The following is an 18724-nucleotide window of genomic DNA, read 5'->3' on the forward strand; positions in this document are numbered from 1 at the left end:
ATTTTAACAGGCTCAGCACTGATCACAGCAAGCACACTTACCTTCCCTTTTATGTGTGCAGCTACCGTGGGCAGCAGAGCGCAGTCAGACTCTGACTCTGCACAGCACTGTTGTAATAGAGAGAGAGTTTAAGGCAGGCAGGTAAGGAAAAAAAAACCCAACAAAAAAAAAAAAAAAAAAAAAAGGAGAAGGAGCACTACCCCACTGATTCTGAGCAAAATGCAACTTTATCTTTCCAACTGAACTACTTGCCGCTATCAGGTGCAAAACTGCAACTACAAAATGCTGCAGCTGTTTGCCCTTGCTACCTTCAGCCTTAAATTCTGCAGACCCTTATGTACAAATATAATAAGTTTTATTCATGTGCAGATGGCCCAGCTTTGACTCTGCTCCTCTAATGCTCCTGTCACAGCCTAGGGGACATTTCAGGACCTTCTATTTGCTGTTAAATACCTTGTTGGTCTGTGCTGAATCCAGAGTGCTCAGATCCTGAGCTATAGTGTTCCTTACCAGAACCAGTTGGGAAAAAAGTCTCTCCACAATGTTTCCCCCTCCACCCCCTCCCAAAGTTGAAGCAAGTAATTTTATTCAAAGCAATGCACTCCAGAGTTATGTAATTTCCAATGTATTTCTCCACAGAGGGCCACAAAGTTAATAACTGTTTCACTGCCTATTCCAGTGTCTGGGTACTGAAAAAACCTTACGTTATGAAATTTTAAACATTTGTTTTAAAGCCTGTCTGCAGAGTGGGACAAAAATCACACCAGTGCATCAGGGAGTGTTTCCCTCAGCCCCTTTTGATACAATCACAACAATTGCTCACAGTGAAGACCAACACCACACCTGTAAGTCCTGACACATTTTTCCCAGAAGGCTGAATAAGGAAAATAACGTGCAGATTCATACATACAGCTTATGTACATGTTAGGAAAGAAGATACCAGGTGCTGCCAAACTGTTTGCAGCTGGTCTCAGCTGTGTTGTCCTTCCACCAGAGCCCTTCCTGTGCAAGCCCACCTTTCCTGGTCCCAGCAAAGGGCACCATACCTGGCACAGCAATTCACAGAGACGCCTCTGCAGCAGTTCCCATCTCAGGGCATTAGCAGTTGCTATGAAGAGACATTTACAAGTCTAACAGGGCTCCTAACAACTTGATAACAAGCAATCCAATGTTACAGCATCTCTAACTACACTTTATAAGAATTTACTGGAGTTTGCATTAGTCTGGTTAAGCCTGCAACAGCTTTTTCACGGGAAGGAGAAAACACTGGACATCTTCACCTGCAAATCAAGGGCAATGCTTCCCCACAGGATGCCACAGTTCCCTGTGGAAACAGATCCTTCACTTACAGCTTGGGGGAAGAGAAATATTTGACCTTTCCACCTGACATCCTGTACAGAAGTTTTAAAGTCCACAGGCTTTGTATTTAGAAGCATTTTCCCCCTCTTACTGTGCAGGTGGGAGGAAGTAGGGGGTTGGAATGGGTAGGTGGGGAGGAGACCACAACCCAGCCCTTCAGTCAAAAGAGGCACCAGACCTGTCTGCCTTTCTAAAGGAACCAATATAAAGCATTTTTATTATTTTCTTCAGTGCCAGCCTTGTTTGTCAGCCCTGTTCTTCGTAATGCTTTGCTAATTATCCACACATCTGCCAGTTTATTTATCTACAGAAAGATTTCTGTCAAGTAACTGGAGTAATTTAAAGCCAAGGTCCTAGCTAGTCATTTTCAGGGTGGTGGTGGTTCTTTGGGGGTTGACTTTTTTTTTTGGGGTGGTGGTGGGGTGGTTGGTTTAGTCACAGTGGCACCAGTCTCACGTATCTGGGGTTCTCGCTTGATCTACTCAAGCTCACTTTGCAGGAGCGCTTCATCTATTCAGAGATGGAAAATGACAAACTATTTCCACTGTCATGCCTCTTGCTAAGGGCAAAATAAAGCAGCTGCATGGTTTGTGGGAGGCATGAAAGCAGCATGAGCACACACACGAACACCAAAACACTGGTCAGAGTGGAGCAAGCACAGTTTGGAGCTGTTTCTGCCGTATCAGTGCAAAGTTGTGCCTTAGAGCTAAAGCAAAGGGTCCCAAGGGAGTTCTTCTGGTGAGACAAACTGTGGCTTCACATGGAGTTTTTTGCAGTGCACACATATTAGTTGAGCATATATGGTAACTGTGTGCCTGAGAGCAAAACATTCAGAGGGCTTAAATCAGTCAAATCCCTTTTCTCCAAGAAAGTTATCAGACTCCAGGGTTAGGAAAGAAAAAGGTCATGTGTCCTGGATTCAGACCTCTGCATTACTTAAATGCCCAGGTTATTGAGGTGCTGATGTCAGGAAGTGAGTCAGAAAGAGGCAATACGAAGTTTCCATGGCTCTGTGGCAGAAGTTGCACGTGTACAAGGCAGTGACAGGATTGCTTTCCACTGAAGAGAGCAGCCTAACACCACACAGCTAGTCAAAAACACAGAGCGAACACAACCAGCAAACAGAGCACAGAACATACAAAAATCAAGTCTGTTTGGTTCAGGAAGCTTAAGAAAGAGGGATGGCTTTGTTAGATATAAGGTGGGGAACAGCACTTTTGGTAAAGGAGTACCTGTGCCATATGTGGAATTACTAATCCCCCTTCCTAGGACTGGGGGTTTTGTTGGGAGCTTCTGAAGCTTTGGTGGATCCCAACACCCACTCCCTTAGGATCCCACCTGCTTCTCAGCTCAGATGGTGGCAGATCTCTTCAAGGAGAAGGAAAAGTAGAAAAAAAAGGGGGGGGGAAAATCCCAAAACAACAAGCAAGACTCCACAGAGCATTTTCCTGGATGATCTGCAGAACAGTCCTATTTCCCCTTGATGTAACTAAACCCTGAAGTACTTGCCCATGCAAAAAGTGAATGCTGGCACATTTCCAGAAGTTACTCACTTTTGTGGTCTTCCACCTTCTCCTGAAGCAATTGGCAAGTGCTTTCTAAAGCAGCATTCACATCCCTGAGCTTCTGCTTCTCAGAAATGGCTTCCTCCAACTTGATCTTCAAGGATGCTGCTTCTTCATGAGCAGAGTGAAATGCTTCAGCTTGATCCTCCGCCTAAGCACAAAACAATATTTAGGGAAAAAAAGAAAGGAATAAAAAAATAAAATAAAGCAGCCTGGCTAGCACAAGAAGGCTCTACAGTTCATGTAAATGAAACCAAACTGCATCTGTTCTTTCTCAGGAAGTGATAAAGCTCCCTCTGAACTTCTGCATTTTTACATTGGGGTGGACTGTGTATGGAAGCTATTTTTGGGTGCTTTTTTTTTTTCCCCTCTTTTCTCTTTTTTTTTTTTTAAGCCACCACAAATATGCAATGCTGCCTCTTTCATCAGCAAACTGTTGTCACCACCCCCTCAAATTTTACTTCCTCTGCTGGTTCCACTCTTGCAGGGAGGCACACCATTCGGAACGCGCGATTCCCTTCCCCAGGGCAGCCGCGCGTCGGACGCGGCCCTTGGCATCTCCTGCTGCCCCACACAGAGGGAACTGGGCTGCCCCTTACGTGCTCGCTGATATCCTCCAGCTGCTTGCTGGCTTTTTGCAGCTCTAAACACAGGTCTTCTGCCTGGCCACCTGCCAAAGTTTCTTCTAGTAGCTGTTTGGCAGTTTCTACCTTGCGCTGGCTGTGGAGCAAGAGAGAGCACAAACCACAACCCATTAATGACATTTCAGAGCAGGCTGGCCTGGGAGGTGACACACTCTGGCTGCTGGGACATGCACCAAAAGTCAGCTGTCACACACTGCAGCTCCCCAGGATCCAGCACCAGGGAATCAGACATTATTTTTTTTTTTTTACAGCAGGAAGGGGATGAAGGCTTTCTGTAACATTGCTGGGTACCACAGGGGAATCACCAGAGAACTGGCAAGAAGCAAGAGCTCAGTGGGGGGAGCTTTTGCGCTTTGGACAACAGAATGGGTTTTCGAGAAATAGCGGTTGGATATAGAGTCAGCCATTCTAGAAAAAGATACCCAGGAGCTATTACTCCTTCAATGGATTGATTTCTTCACATTTGAGAGGGAATTTCATTTGACAGCAAGCAGATGCCATCAGAACTGGTGCTAAAGAGGATGGCTTTCAATAAAACCCCTTTTTTTCCACTGCAGAAACCCTTGCCCATTTCCTCTCTAACTCACCTCAGGTTTTCTTTTGGGGTATGGGGGGGGGGGGGGGGGGGGGGGGGGTTGGGGTTTATTGTTATTGCTTTCATCACAATTTTGATACAGAGACAGCTTTAAGAAACCAAGCCATCAGTATTTTTATCAGCTCTTTTCCAGGTGGAGGGAGAGCATGTAATAGGTGGTTCAGTGGAAGATAAGTCAGGCAAAAGTATGGTACAACTGCTCTGCATCAGCTCTCAGGGCTGCCAAGCCCTAGGAACATCCCAAACCCAGGGATGGGGCTTGGAGCAACTTGGGATAGTGGAAGGTGTCCCTGCCCATGGCAGGGTCTTAGAAATGGATGATCTTTAAGTCTTTTTCAACCTAGGCCATTTTATGATCCTATTTCTAAGGCCACAACTCACAGAAGGAACCATATGCCAAAAAAGTCACATTTCATATTCAATGACAACTCATTGAAGCTACACCCTTGGGGAATTGAGATAATGTCTTCCCTGAGCCTAGCAACTGTATCCCAAAGCAAAAATACCTGCAGACAGATATTTAGCAGCTCTCCTGCTTCACACAAACCCAGCAGGTTTTCTTAAGAGCTACACCTGCTCAATAGGCAGTGCCCTCTTGCTTTAACTGCTCAGTCTGTGGTCTCCCTGGTGTTTTCAAAGGCACCTTCAAGGCAGTACATCAGTTCACTCACAAACCTTAACTCCCACACAGTGCAGACCTTGTGCTAAAACCAGATCTACTCTCCAGAACAGAAGACCATTTCCTCTGTGAAAAAAAAATCTTGAGAATTCAGTAGACTTTGTTCTACTAAAAAACCCACCCCAAAATAAGATACTAAACAGCTAAGCAACCAGAAAAAAACCCCAAAACCAAATCAAACCAAAAGAACCACCAAACCAAAACCCAACCTCGCCTGCCCAAAAAAGACACAGATGCTTTGAAGGGGTACCTAGCAGAGAGCTTTTTCCTTAGGTGAAGTTCTTCTGTCTTGGTTCTCCTTAGGTTGTCTGCCACTCGAATAAAATCCTCCTCTAAGGACTCATTGCATTTTTCCAAAAGCTGGAGTTTCTGGGTCCAAAGGTGTCTTTTTTCCCCTAGTTCTTGCTTGAGGACCTGTGGAATTTTGAAGTTGCCATGTGGTTAGAGGAGGAACAGAGCCAGAGCCTTAATTTACATGGTGAGAATTGAGTTCCCTGCTCCACCAATTAATATCATCACCTACATCCCACACTATCAGAGTAAAGATAAAACTCCACCAGCAAGGTGCCCAGATACAGCAACAAAACCCATAGCTCTTAAGAGGAAGTTGTAATAAATATCATCTTGCAGGAAGCTCTAAAATTGATAATTTAGGCTTCTGCAGCCCTTTCCTCAATGTACAACTGAGTCCACTGAGTCCAAATTGAGTTTGTATTACAGCAAAATTAATGAAATAACCAAGAACCAATAAAACCTGTTTGCCATACATGCTTAGCAGATGATCTGTGCCAGAGATGACCCCCACCATGAAGGCTTTTAGATTTACCTCTGGTTTGTTGGAGGGAAAAGGGTAAAAATTAAGTGTTAGGTAAGACTGAACTCTCTACTTCTCTGAACAGTGACTTGCAGTAAAAAGTCCTGAGAAGAAGAATCCAGTGCTCTCTCTCTGACCTTTCTAAACTGAACATATGAAAGAGTGTCCTCAGCTTTTAAAGAATGCTTAATGAGAGTCAAACAGAGGTCAGGAAAGAATGAAGTTTATATTCCTGGGATTCTGCAGGAATTCTGAGGGGAAGACATCAATCTTACAAATACAGACCACATTATCTGCTTGCAAGTTGGAGTTTGATGCTCATGAGCTTCAAATAAAAAAAAAATAGCACATCAAGTATCATGCTTAAAAAAAGGCAAAAAAAAAAGCAGTTTTTGCTGATAGGGCTCCTAGGATGACATGGGATGTAACCATGTGCAACTGCCCACATCCTGAGGGTCTGTTCCTCAGCCAAGGCAGGCAGCACTCACTTGTAGAAATACCATAATTTGACACTTAAGGGATATAGGCTTTTCAGGGCACATGTACCAGTCTTATCTTGCAGTAGAAGAGTGAAAAAGATTTTGATGTCACATGTCACTATATATACTTAGATATATGTATATATGCACACTTCAGGTTGGGTTTATAGCTAATATCCTTTAAAATGTCTTTGAAAACACTAAACCCCAGCAGAACATGTCCATAATAAATTTCACAGGAAATGGTAGGCAAGGCTTCTGGTGAAAACTTTTGTTAACCAGCTAATTAAATCTTGGATCATGCACTTTCTCTGAGGCTGGAAGAAGCTACTTTGAATCTCCCTCCCTTTTTTTTTGATCTATTGCTGTTCAGCTGCATGCACAAAATTTCGCACATTGGCTTGTTCTGTCTAGGTGGAGATAATTTTTGACATGAAGTCACGTCTCATCCCCCATGGGACCTTTTATTTTTAAAGGATTTTTTTTCTTTCTTGATCCTCTGTTAACTCAATTTCCAAATACATCACTCTTTAGGAGCCAGAGTAGGATTCATTTGCCACAATCAACTCCAACTCCTATACCAAAAGATTTTAGCTTCACATGTTTAACAGGAATATGATCCCAATGTGAATGTAACTTCACAAGCCTTTTTCAGCTCTGACAGCTTTGCAGGAGGAGGTTTCCAGTCAAGATCAAAAAGCTGTAGCAATTCACAAGCCAGCAGTTTGCTAGAGTCTACCCAAAGTCACATCTGGGTGAAGAGAGTGAGAGGATTGCACCTTCTCTAAGGAGAAGGTTTCAGGATTTAGCCAAAATTATAAAAAACCTGGCTCCAGGACTGGATGGCTCCCAGTGATTGCTCCAGCCCTGCCCAGGAAGGCAGAAGAGGCCCAGCTACACCATTCTGTAGCACTAGAGGAAAAAAGAAGGGCAGCTCTCTCCCCAAAGAAGCAACAACCTCATGCAGCACATCCCCTGGTGGCACCTGCTGTCACCCAAGGGAGAGGAATTGTGGGGTTTAACATCCATTAGGGAGCTGGGAAACAGCATTAATGTACAGCTTGGGCTTGTTGGAGCATTCCTAACAACTGATCAGCAGAAAGGAGCAGGTCAGAGAAAAAGTCACATCCAATAAGATGCATGGAAATGTCAAAAATTGTGCTGTTACAGGGGAGAGCAGGAGGGAACAAAAGCATTTAGTTGTGTTCAAAAGCACTTGCCACTACATAGGGAAGATGTTTTTACCAGTACCTTGAGCAAAAGTCTGTTCTTGCAAGCCTCACCAGAGGTACGAGGAGTAGGAGAAATACATTATGCAAGATTAAGTTGTAAAACAAGGTTTTGATGACATTTTTCCTGTGGAATATACCCAGTGAAAGCCCAACTCTTCACCTTTCACAACAAATAAACCCTATGGAGGATTTGATTTGGAAATTTGGTTATAAAGCCTCCTTTGCTATTTGACCTGGTTTGTCTTCCCTTTCCTTCAAGCAGAGTTTTAACTAAAGGAGTTCTTGCACAAGACAAGCCAGCAAGAGCACAGCATGTAAGTGAACAGCAATCATCCTTTTCCTCCTCAAAAAACCCCAGTAAAGAAGATGTTTCTCTCCATGCAGCCATCTTTGGCCCACAGATGCACTCTATCTCCAGTAATAAACACACACAGCATGCAGCAGCAAGATATCCACCTGAAGTTTTTGCACAGCCCCACTGTTTCACTAAATGCTTCAGAGAAACAGTTACTCACCACAAGTTTTCTTTCCCAGGCCTGTTGCATGTCCTCATCAGGATCTTCTACCCATTCTAATGAAACCATGACAAGCTCCTCTGCTTCAGAGATTTCCTCTTGCTGAAAAAGAAAATAAAACCCAAAACAACCTCCCCAAACTCCATGATTTCTAGTGCACATCTACAACTCTGCCCAGAATTACCCAGGATATAAATTAGTGTTAGAGTAGGTGCCAAGTGATCTTGTTAAACTATGACCCCCTCCAATCTCAAACTATTCTTAGTTTTCCAAAAGGAGCAAACAATCAGATTATCAATGCCTGGAGAATTCCTAATTAAATTGCTGATCGAAGACAGCACCCTTATCCACAGCATCTATCCATCCTTACCCAGTTAGCTTTGCTACTGACCAGGTTTTTCATGATGGTCTTGAATTTTTCTCCTGCATATTCAGACCCCTGAAGCAAAAGCTGCACTTCACGATCCAGTGTTTCGTCCAGGGATGCCCGTTCGGTCCTGATAATCTTTGAAGAGATGGAAGAGCCAGCTAGTTTGTTTTGACATCCCCTTATTAAACCAGCAGCAGTGACATTTAGACTTTCCTGACGTATCCCTGCTCTGTATTTACCAGAAGGTCAGAGCTACAAAACTTGAGGCTTGGAAAAACTTTTCAAAACTATCACATCAACAAGGATTTAAAAAAATGAAAAGAAAGCAAACCAGCTAAGCTGCTGAGTGATCCAGTGTAAATATCCCTGCCAGGGTAGGCAAGAAGAAATCAGTCATTTGTTATCTTTATCCAGAGGAGTTGTTACCAAGTGATGAGTAAGCAGAGCCCTTCCTTACAGGTGACTCGGTGGAATCGTGTCTCTCTGCAGCTTTGAAGGGCAAACACAATGACTCACTGGGCTCTGGGGAGCTGCAATATAGGATGATACCTAACTCCTCAAAGCTGCCTAGCCAAGCCTCCCTCTCCTTTCTGGGCCTGGAGTTTTTATCTATTTGTACATTGTTGTTGTTGTTGCTGTATGTGCTAACTCTTTGCAAATGCACCTTGCACAAAAGTAAGCAGAAATCACTCAGCAGCATCTCTCTGCTGTCAGCTGTGCTGCACAGCTTCTATCTGAAAGGAAAGCAGCACAGGGGGAAGATGGGACCCCATGGATTGTCTAAGGAAATGGGAACAGAATAGCTCACCTTAAAATCAGAACCAAAACCATAATTGTAGCCTGATGCTCTGCCTAAAGTGGTGTAAAACAGCTTCAGCAATAGCCTCCTTGCAAAAATCATCAGTGGTGGATTTATAAGGGGAGGGGGGGTATCATGCTGCTGTTGGTGTTGGAGAATGCAAAGACCAGCCTGATTCCTTGATCCCAAAATTAAAAATTCTGAGGATGTGAAGAACAACATTTCCTGACAAAAACTGGCACCAGTGAGGAAGTGGCAGGAGAAGCTCCTGACAAGGGACCCAACTGAGCTGGCACAGCTGGCCTGGAAAGATCTGACAGTCAATCACTTTATACCATAAAAACCCAGCCCCACTTTTTAAAGTCAGGGCTTCTGACACACCCCTTCTAGCAGGGTGTGTGTGGAGATCCCTCCCTCAAGTGGGGGCACACCCTCAAAGTTACTCCTCAAAGCTGAACAAAAGATTTGTCCATGATCATCAACATGGGTAAGTAATAACAAACTCTATTTAACAATTATTAGCTTGGAAATCATTGGCTTAATAGCTAGTGCACTGTACAAGTAGTCATAATAATTCTGATTAAGGTATTTTAGTCTAATAATGATCTTCTATTTACATAAATAACTTCTTTTATTAATTTAAATATATTTGGTTTGCCATCAGAGATGCTTATCAGAGTTCCTTAACAGTACATTAGATTAGGACCCAACAACTTTATCAAGATGCTCACTCTAATGCTGAATTTCCTTTCTCACTACAGTCAACTTCAAAGAAAAAGAAGTGTCCTCTTTCACAAGTGAAAAAGAATCATTGTTCATGTCTGTTGTAGGCAGCACAAGAAGCAGACTGTCATTTACTTTCTGCAGCATAAAAGCCTTTATATATTGGAAAACTGATATCTTCTCCCATCTATCTGTTCTTCTGCCAGCTAAATGCATGACCCAAGCTCCTCCAGATTTACTGGGTAGAGCAGAGGGGGGTTGGAACTGGATGATCTTTAAGGTTCCTTCCAACCCAGGCCATTCTAGGATACTATGAGCAAATATTTTATATCTACAAGCATTTTGTTTGCTATTCTTTGGACTTTCTCCAAGGTGCTTGGAACAATATTGCAACCTTCTCATTCTGTGTTTACATGCTAGGATTAATGGCTTCAAATTCCAGAGTTATCTAATCATATACAGGCAATGAGCTTTGTTCTGCCTCTGCTGATGCAAGACAACTAGGAAGAGATTAAATTAAGGTTTAATCCATACCTCAGAAGACTCTGCAAGCTCCAGTTCACAGTGCAGTGTGCTTGTCCCTTCAGGAATATTGCTGTTAAATTTATACAACAATGGTAAACTCAACCCATGCCTAAAAGAAGCAGGAAAATAAATACATATCAGTCTATTTTGGATTTCTGATGAACTGCATTTTCTGGGATTTGGCCACAGTACTCACGAGATCAGCTCTTGCTGCATGTGTTGGACGTTCTCCAGCAGTTTATTTTTTTCAGCTCTCAGTGTCTGAAACATCCATGGGGTTTGGTGAGAGGCTGACTTTGCCATGCAGAATCAGCACAGGCCAAACCCAACCCAGCCCGTACCTCTATGATTGAGGAATACTCCACAATGGTTAACTCGAGTTCCTTGATGTCCTGCTCCTTCTGCAGAGATTGTTGAGAAAAGAACAACAAAAAAAATTATATTCCATCCTACACCACAGCAGTAAAATGTATGGTTTAGCTTGAGCAGAAACCCGATCATGACATAAAAATAGTTGTGAATTTAAAAGAATACAACAAATTACCTTGAATTTTAACTAATAGAAAGCACCCAGATGACCTTTTCCTACCTAAACTCTGAAATTAAGGAGACAAACCCTCTTTTCCAAGTGTTGTACTTTCACATATTACTCACCTGGTTTCAGGTCCAGTAGATTAAACTAGACAGAAATACTCTAGTTTTAACTTAAAATATGACCTATATTATATGCCAGTATGAATTTTAATCCCAACTGACCCTTCAAGCAAGTTGCAATGTTTCAAGTTTACTTGTCTTTCATTATTAGAGTGTAGCACCCTGTAGATTAAACCCAACCTAACAGAAAGGCTGAAAAAGAGTCAGCCCTCATGGTAGGACTGAAGAATTAATAGAAGCATCACCTTTCTTAGCAACTAGCAATTAGCTCCAGTCAGGTTATGCCATTCCAATAAAAGACACTGCACAGACAGCACAGAATTTATAAGAGAAAATAGGAAATTAGAGTAGGAGCTCTTGTCCTCTCACACTTTTATGAGTTCTTCCTACTCTCTCTTTAAAAATCATTGAGGTTTTTGAAAGAGATGAAGTGTACAGAAAGCTAGGCAGAAAAAGTGAGGTTATAGAACCAGATTATCCTAATGACAACAAGTTTCCATGCCAGTTTCTTCAAAATTATTCCAATCACTCACATTTATCCATATGTAATCTAGCAGTCTACTTGCAAAATTCCCATTTAGTCAAAAGACTAAGAATCTTGTTGAAATAAAATGATACTACAGAGCTCACAAAAAGCTTTGAATCATTCAAGTAGGAGAAAGTAAAAGCTACTTAAAAAAAAAAGATTTTAATAAATTTGTGTCCGTAAGCTGTGTCTGGAAAAACAACCAACAAAACCAAAACTATTAAAGCACTCAGTACAAAGTTATCAGCTCCATCACACTCAAGTTCAGTTCTCTTTTTTATTATTTGAATTCACCTGCAGTCACTTTGCAGGGAGCCCAATAGTCAAATATTTTATCAGGAGATTTATAGCATGTTCTGCTAAGTAGAAACTCCACTGGCATAGAAAGCTCTTTGCATAATTCATGAATCCAGGAAATGCCAGCACATTTGTATGGCCTTCTAGCTTTGTTTTCTAGTATAAAAGGCATGTTTAAAAACATCTGAAATATTCACTCCTCAGTAAAGCCTAGATAATTGCACCTCAGCAATAAAATGACAAACTTGCTTTTCCATTGGGCTCCAAGTCACAATTTCTAATTTGACACAAAAAAATTCAATAAAAGACATGAAGGGAAAGGCCTTCTGTAGCTCCCTGCTGAACAAAGTAGCCTTTAGAAGTTTCTGGACATATTGTCTGAAGTTTGCAAGTTTGTTTTAATAGGTTGTGACTAAAAAAAAAAAAAAAAGGCAAGCAAAATCCTGAAACCTTTAATTATGCTGACTCATAGGCACGTCCTAAAGTAGAGCTCGCCTACTTTGAAGCCATTTATAGGATCAGGTTCTGCAGTGGGAGAAGAGTAGAAATCAAAGAGCCACAGTGAATACTACTGCCTTGCCTTTTTACAAATCATCCCATCAGTACAGACCAGAAACCTGGGCCAGGGGAAGCTGTCCCTGCCCATGGCAGGGGATTGGAACAAGGTATCATTAAGGTCTGTTGCAACCCAAATTATTCTATGATAGTGTGGTTTTCAGTCAGTAATGAAGTAAAAAAACTAACCTGGATTATGCTTGCCTCTTTATTGGCCACAGTGCTCTCATAGATACGAGCTTGGATCTGAAGAATGAGAAGATCAAAAGTAAACCCAGCCATCATTACAGACCATAATAAAAGTTTGTTCCTATTTCCTACTAGAAAAGGAAAAAGAATATCAATGTTCCTTACTTAGAAAAAACAAATTCTTCTTTGAAGACCTTTTGTGGTATTTGTTTCAGAGTACAGATCTTATACCCAGCAAAGAGTGAAAGCATTCTTAACTTTCAGTCACTTTTGTTTCCTCTCATCTGTCCAGGCCAATATTTTCAGCAACATCTCTCAAAGCATGACCTTAATGTATTTTCTTGAATAGTGAGGGAAAGGTATCCAAAAAAAAAATCTAACTCTGAGGAAATAATGAAACTGTGGATTGTTTCCATCAGCCTAGTTTTTAGCCTCCAGACAGGAACTTCCTTGGTGAAAGCTGTCACACTGTCCAAGCTACCACTTCACTGCAGTCCATCAACACAGAGGTTCAGGACTGTTCACCTTCCAGCAGCAGAAACTCCCCCTTCGCTAGACCCAAGTGAAATCCAGGTTGACTTTTTATTCCTCTTGTTTTGAAATGCTTACTTGAAGCTTTGAAATGCTTACTTGAAGCTCTGCTGCATTTTTAGACAGCTCCAAAATCTTCTTTTGCAGCCCATTGGTGTCCATGCTATTCCTAATAATCTAAACAAGACACAGTGTTTAGGCACAGCTGAATGGATTGACAGCTTCTCCTTGAAGAAATCAGGCAAAAATGACATCTCCACCCCTAAGCTGCTGCCTACTCTCAAGCAGTACCAGCATTTGTGCACAAACATTCCGTGTGTTTGCCCCACCAAAACAGCTTCTGCTCCTTTTCCCACCCAGAGCACCAGTAAAAGAGAAAACCCCTCAAAATGTGATTTATAACCACTGCCAGACTTGGAGAGCTAAAGAAAAGTCAGCCCTGCAGCATGAGAATTGTTTTCAGAAAACTGTGGTTTAATAGATATTTGGACTAAGGACCTTTGCAGAAAGACTGATCTGAAGGTGCTGATTTTCTTTACTAAGAAGTAAAGAAAGATTTTCTTTTCTTTGATTTAACCTGTTTCTCCATTTCCCCCTGAAAAGTCTGAAATAAAGTTTTTTAATGCTTGCTTACAGACTGTATCACCTGACAAAAACTGGTTTATAAAATATTTGCTCTGATGCAGTAAAAAAACCCCAACAAAACAATAGAGAGAAAGAATGAACAGTTCTTCTCTGAATAAAAATCAAGCTTAGGGATTCTCTGCATATGGAGCTGCATTCCCTAAAAACCTCCTGTAGGTCCTTGGCCAGTGTCAATGGATCCATCTGTGATGGGCGATCCCACCCACTGCTTTTTTTTTTTATTATTTTTGTTACTTATTTTTGGTGTTACAGCTCTATGCAAGATTACTCCTTTGGATTTAAGGGAGGAAAACAGAAGGGAATATGAAATGATAAAGTGTTGGAGGGAGATGGTTTCAATATAGAGTTTGTCTGTTTATAGCTGTGGGAACCAGAAATACATGGAATTTGCCTATAAATCTTGGAAAAGAGGTGGTGGTAGGGTTGAAGTAGTTTGTCTGTCCCTATGCTTCCCATATCCTTACTCACCCAGCAAGTGGAAAATAAAAATCACAGTGCAACCTCAAGATATAAAGTTTTATGACAAATCAGCCTTTTAAAGTGTTAGATATTTTGATAACCTACTTAGTATGAAAGGCTTCAAAGTCTGACAAACATTTTGTCTTAATGGCAAATTTTAGCTAGGCAAGATCAATTAATTTTGTTTATTTTTTATTTATTTTCAAATTATTTATTTTACCTCTTCCTGGAGAGAAGTAACTTTGCTATTGAGAGACCGATTTTCTTTTTCCTGGTCAAGTTTATGGGGAAAAACAAACAAACACAGAAAAAGAGAAAAACAGAGTTGGTTTTAGCATGTAAGCAACAGATCACAAACACATCCACAGCTGCGGTGTTGAGTCCCTTTGTTTCAGAGAACACACAAAAAGGGGAGAGCTGAGGCTGGTGCAGCTCATGAGCCTTCACTAAGGCACAGAGAAGGTTCTACTTCTGATTTTTAACAGCCTGAGCAGCCACACCACTGTTACAGCAAGGTGTGAGGTGCTGTCCAAGGGAAACAAGAAGGAAGAGCACCTACTAGCTGTCTGTTGTGGCAAAGAATCTGCTTTCTTTCCTCTTCTGACACGTTCAGGTTGTTTCTTGCTTCCTCTAGCTCTTCTTCCAGGGATTTCATTTTCAACACAGACTGCTGGAGGCTGCACAGGGGGAAGCAAATCCAGAGAAACTTCAGCCAGGTAATGTTGGTTGTTTAGATAGGCTTGAAACAGTATTTTTAGAAGTCACCAGGGACTTATTTTTTGGCACGACACTTAACAGAAGAGCAACAATCAAGCTTAAGACCACAATTTCTGTCCAGGAAGCAAATCTCATGGTTTTACTTCCTTTTTATCACTCTTCCAGTCTTACAGTGAGGGATGAAACCCCATCCAAGACAGGTGCATGCAAACAAAGCCATGTTAAAAATTTAGTTCATTACAGTTAAATATAGCAGGTTACCCGAGCACAAATTCATCTTTACAACACTTCATGGCTTATAGTTGGAGAAACCATTTCAATTCAGTATTCAAGGATGAGTTCTGCACCATTTCCTTACCCTAATCTGATAAGCCCCAAACCATGTATTAAAGCAACAGGCAAGGCCCTTTTCCAAGCTAACTTGATCCTGCAGAGCATCCCAGAGCAGGTGGTCCCACATAAGGGCACACATCCCTTGCCAGTTACCCTGCAGAACTCTTGCCTTAATCTTCCCTGAAAACCCTGGGAGCAGCTTGGCAGCTGAACAAACCATATCACAGTGCAATTAATTAGGCCAGATGAACACCATTCAAAATGGGCTTGTACTCATGGCACTGATATGTCCTCAGGCTACAGAAAGGCTGAACAAGTGACACAACTCACCCCAGTCCACCAAACGTGTAACAAAATAGCTTTTGGACACTCATTTCCCCTCTGCTTGGCAACAAGAATGTGGCCTAGGATTGGAAGCCTTCCAGTGCTTGGCTCTTATCTTGGTAATATGATGCCTTTTTCTAATATATATATTGTTGTTGTTACATTGTTTGTTTGCTTTAGCCTGAGGCTCTCCCTGTGTGCCCCCACACCACCACGTGCTGCGGGAACCTGGCTCCGAGAGGAATGATTTTTTAAAAACCAGGAGGGACAGAGCAGAACAACCAGGCAAGGAGGCTAAACCTTACAGATGTTGCATAAAGGCAAGAAAACCTCTGTGATGAAGCAACAGTGAAGAGAAAAGCATGAGAGCAAGGCTGGAAGATCACAGCTTTGCCCATGGCAGGCCTGGGGCCATCAGAGTCCCCTACCTTTTTAATTGTTGACATAGATGCTCATTATCTGCCAGGAGCTTGCCATTGGTCTCATCCAAAGCTTCCAGGGTGAGCTTCAGCTTGGTGCTCTCTTCCTGAAGCTTCTGGTTGTTGTACTGCAGATCCGCAAGGCAGGTTATCAAGTCAGAGGTCTCCCTGTCCCAGTGAAAAAGCCAGGCAAGAGTGAGAAAGGTGATTTCATCTACTTCAGACTTTTAAAGCATCCTAGTGCACTGATTAGAGGTGAGATGAGAGCCCACAGAGGACTTGTGATGCTGCAGTGTCCAGTTATTTGCTCTGCACAGAGATAACAGAGCAGCTCCAAGTCTGTTCTGCAGTTTTATGGGTATCAAGAACTTTTGGTTTTAAGCATTTTTCTGCTTCCTACAACTGGAGTTTGCTGTCAAAAAGTGCCACAGCTGGATATCTGCATGAGAGTGCTTTAAGATTTTGCTAATCACCTCATCAATAGTGATCCTTCTGTATTCACTCTGCAATTTCTGGGTCCTTTCTTTTACCCCAAGCCATCTCCCACCTCATGCTTTCAACCAAAGCTTAAATGAGGATCATTCTTTTGAGATCCTGAAAAATTATAGGGAAGCTTTAGAGAGCAGATGTTGGATTTCTGCCTAGGCATAAACTACAAATGAAACTTCTGCTCTTTGTTAAGTGCTTTGCCATTAACAGTCCAAATCACAGACTTCATTGCTACTACTACAAAAAAAAAAAAAAAAAAACAAAAACCAAACAAAACCCAAACAAAAACCCCACCCCAACAACAAAAAAATCCCACCTCAACAAACTCCCTGTCATAAGAAAAACAACCCCAAACAGGATGCAAGATCAGACTTTCAGGTCAATGTCTTATCATCAGACAACTAAGAATTTGGTGGAGGGAAGGAACCTGTTTAAATAGGGAAGGACATGACAAACATCTGATTGCAGATTAAAAAGGCAAATGGACACAGAAGCACCAAGATATAAGTAGGATAAAATACTGGTTGTCCTTCAAGTCTGAGCAGAAGAAGGTGACCGCATCAAGAGCTCCTGCAGACTGAGGTGAGCAATAATCTCCAAGGATAGTGTTTCAAAATAAGGGCTCTTGGAATTCCTGTCAAATGGTTCAAAGCCAGGAGTACTATATTCTGAGAAAGAATTGCTTAAATGGACTCACATGTCTCCTTTAGACACATCACCCCCAAAGGCCTCCAGGCTTCCTGAGGTAACATTCATCTGGACATGTGACTTGTCAGCTGAAAGAGGTGAGGGCTTTGGTTATAGAGCAAGAAAGTGGAACTTTCCTGAACAGAAAGAGTAAAACATTCTGCACCTTTAGAGATGTTTTTAGGTACTTGAGATTCCAAGTCTTCCGTGCTTGATGACGATTTCTCCGTAGCACCTTCTTCCCTGAAAGAAGGGAGCATCAAGGGTCACAAAATCAGCAGGACACCAGGCTGCTTACTAGCTTTGTAACACTTACAAAACTTTAGCCAAACCCAATGTTGTAGACATGGTGTCCAAATACCACTTTCTTTCCAGAGCCACAGGGGACACTTATAACATCATCTTTCCACAGAAAACTTATTTATCAAAATGCTGTTACCATTTTCTGTTACGGTCTTCAATCCACTCTCCCATGACGGCGTGGTAGGTTTCCAGGTCCATGGAGATATCTTTGTGCTCTGGGTCAAGCTTGTTGCAGAGCTCCTCAAGACCACTGTCCTCTGAGTCCCGACTGGTCGTATGTCTCAAATAATTGATTATCTCGGACACTGCCACTTTCCCTAAAGCAGAAACAGAGGTCAAATGCCAAAGCCTGGCAAGGCACCATAAAAAACTGTGAAAGGCAACGCTACTGAACTGCATTGGATCCAACTGCCCTCAAGAGCTGCAGACATGCAACTGATTCCTGAACTGAGTTAGAGCAGAATCTGGAAAAAAAAAGTAGTTTAGAGCTCTTTTGTTGGTTGAGATTTTTTTTTTTAGTAGTGGTGGGTTTTTGGTTTTTTCTGTGTAAAAATCCAGTTTACTAGTTTTGTGGAATTCAGTTTAAGAGGAGCAAAAGTTGACGCATGATACTAATCCTTGCTCTCAGGGCCAGGCTGGATGGGGCTGTGAGCAGCCTGGGATAAGGGAAGGTGTCCCTGCCCATGGCAGGGGGATGGAATTAGATGATCTTTAAGGTCCCTTCCAAATCATTCCATGATTCCATGATCAGGCACCACGCAAAAGAGGCACAGACATTTACACATTTATTCTACATCTGCCACAACGCAGGCACCTAACACACCTCAGAGCCTGGCATCTCTCAGGGACCAAAACAAGGTCTGACCCTTGGAAATTCATTGAGAGGAGAACAAAAGAGCAATAAAAAAACCCTGGCAAACCTGTGTGGTGGCTGTCACATGCCCAGAAGATGGTGGTCAGCAGGTTCTCGTTACAGATCAAGCTCATGTCGCACATATTGTCACCTTTGTACCACACAGGCTGCCTCTTTCCTGTGAGGAATAAATCTCTTATTGTCCATCTTTATTTGCTCATAGTAACTTTCATTCCAGATGACTGAAACAACAAAACCAGCTAACCAGCTTCCCTGCCAATAAAAGCAGAGCTTTTAGCACTAAACAGCAGGAACTGGTCATAGCTGGGGCCTCTGAGCTGGGATGTATTCCATGCATCTACTTTTATACATATATTTTTGGAAAAACCCAGTTATTCTTTCTATGGCATAAACATATGAAACAGGACATTTTAAGAAACCAGG

The 18724-nt window shown here is 42.1% G+C and overlaps 1 protein-coding gene across 1 annotated transcript in view; it reads right to left on the reverse strand.

Annotated features, from left to right (window-relative positions):
• IRAG2 (inositol 1,4,5-triphosphate receptor associated 2) overlaps window positions 1-18724 on the reverse strand; it is a 35484-nt gene that overhangs the window by 15163 nt on the left and 1597 nt on the right. The window contains exons 3-21 of the mRNA XM_054632180.2: window positions 18348-18458; window positions 17564-17744; window positions 17291-17367; window positions 17135-17213; window positions 15958-16116; window positions 14715-14832; window positions 14376-14426; window positions 13151-13228; window positions 12521-12577; window positions 10641-10700; window positions 10496-10560; window positions 10309-10408; window positions 8253-8387; window positions 7883-7984; window positions 5093-5256; window positions 3524-3644; window positions 2913-3075; window positions 1047-1108; window positions 42-107 (exon numbers count right to left, since the gene is read on the reverse strand). Coding sequence (XP_054488155.2) covers window positions 42-107; window positions 1047-1108; window positions 2913-3075; window positions 3524-3644; window positions 5093-5256; window positions 7883-7984; window positions 8253-8387; window positions 10309-10408; window positions 10496-10560; window positions 10641-10700; window positions 12521-12577; window positions 13151-13228; window positions 14376-14426; window positions 14715-14832; window positions 15958-16116; window positions 17135-17213; window positions 17291-17367; window positions 17564-17744; window positions 18348-18458 — 1949 coding nt within the window. The remainder of the gene's footprint in view (window positions 1-41; window positions 108-1046; window positions 1109-2912; window positions 3076-3523; window positions 3645-5092; window positions 5257-7882; window positions 7985-8252; window positions 8388-10308; window positions 10409-10495; window positions 10561-10640; window positions 10701-12520; window positions 12578-13150; window positions 13229-14375; window positions 14427-14714; window positions 14833-15957; window positions 16117-17134; window positions 17214-17290; window positions 17368-17563; window positions 17745-18347; window positions 18459-18724) is intronic.

This window comes from Agelaius phoeniceus, chromosome 5 (genome assembly GCF_051311805.1).
Source record: "Agelaius phoeniceus isolate bAgePho1 chromosome 5, bAgePho1.hap1, whole genome shotgun sequence".
Taxonomy (NCBI): domain Eukaryota; kingdom Metazoa; phylum Chordata; class Aves; order Passeriformes; family Icteridae; genus Agelaius; species Agelaius phoeniceus.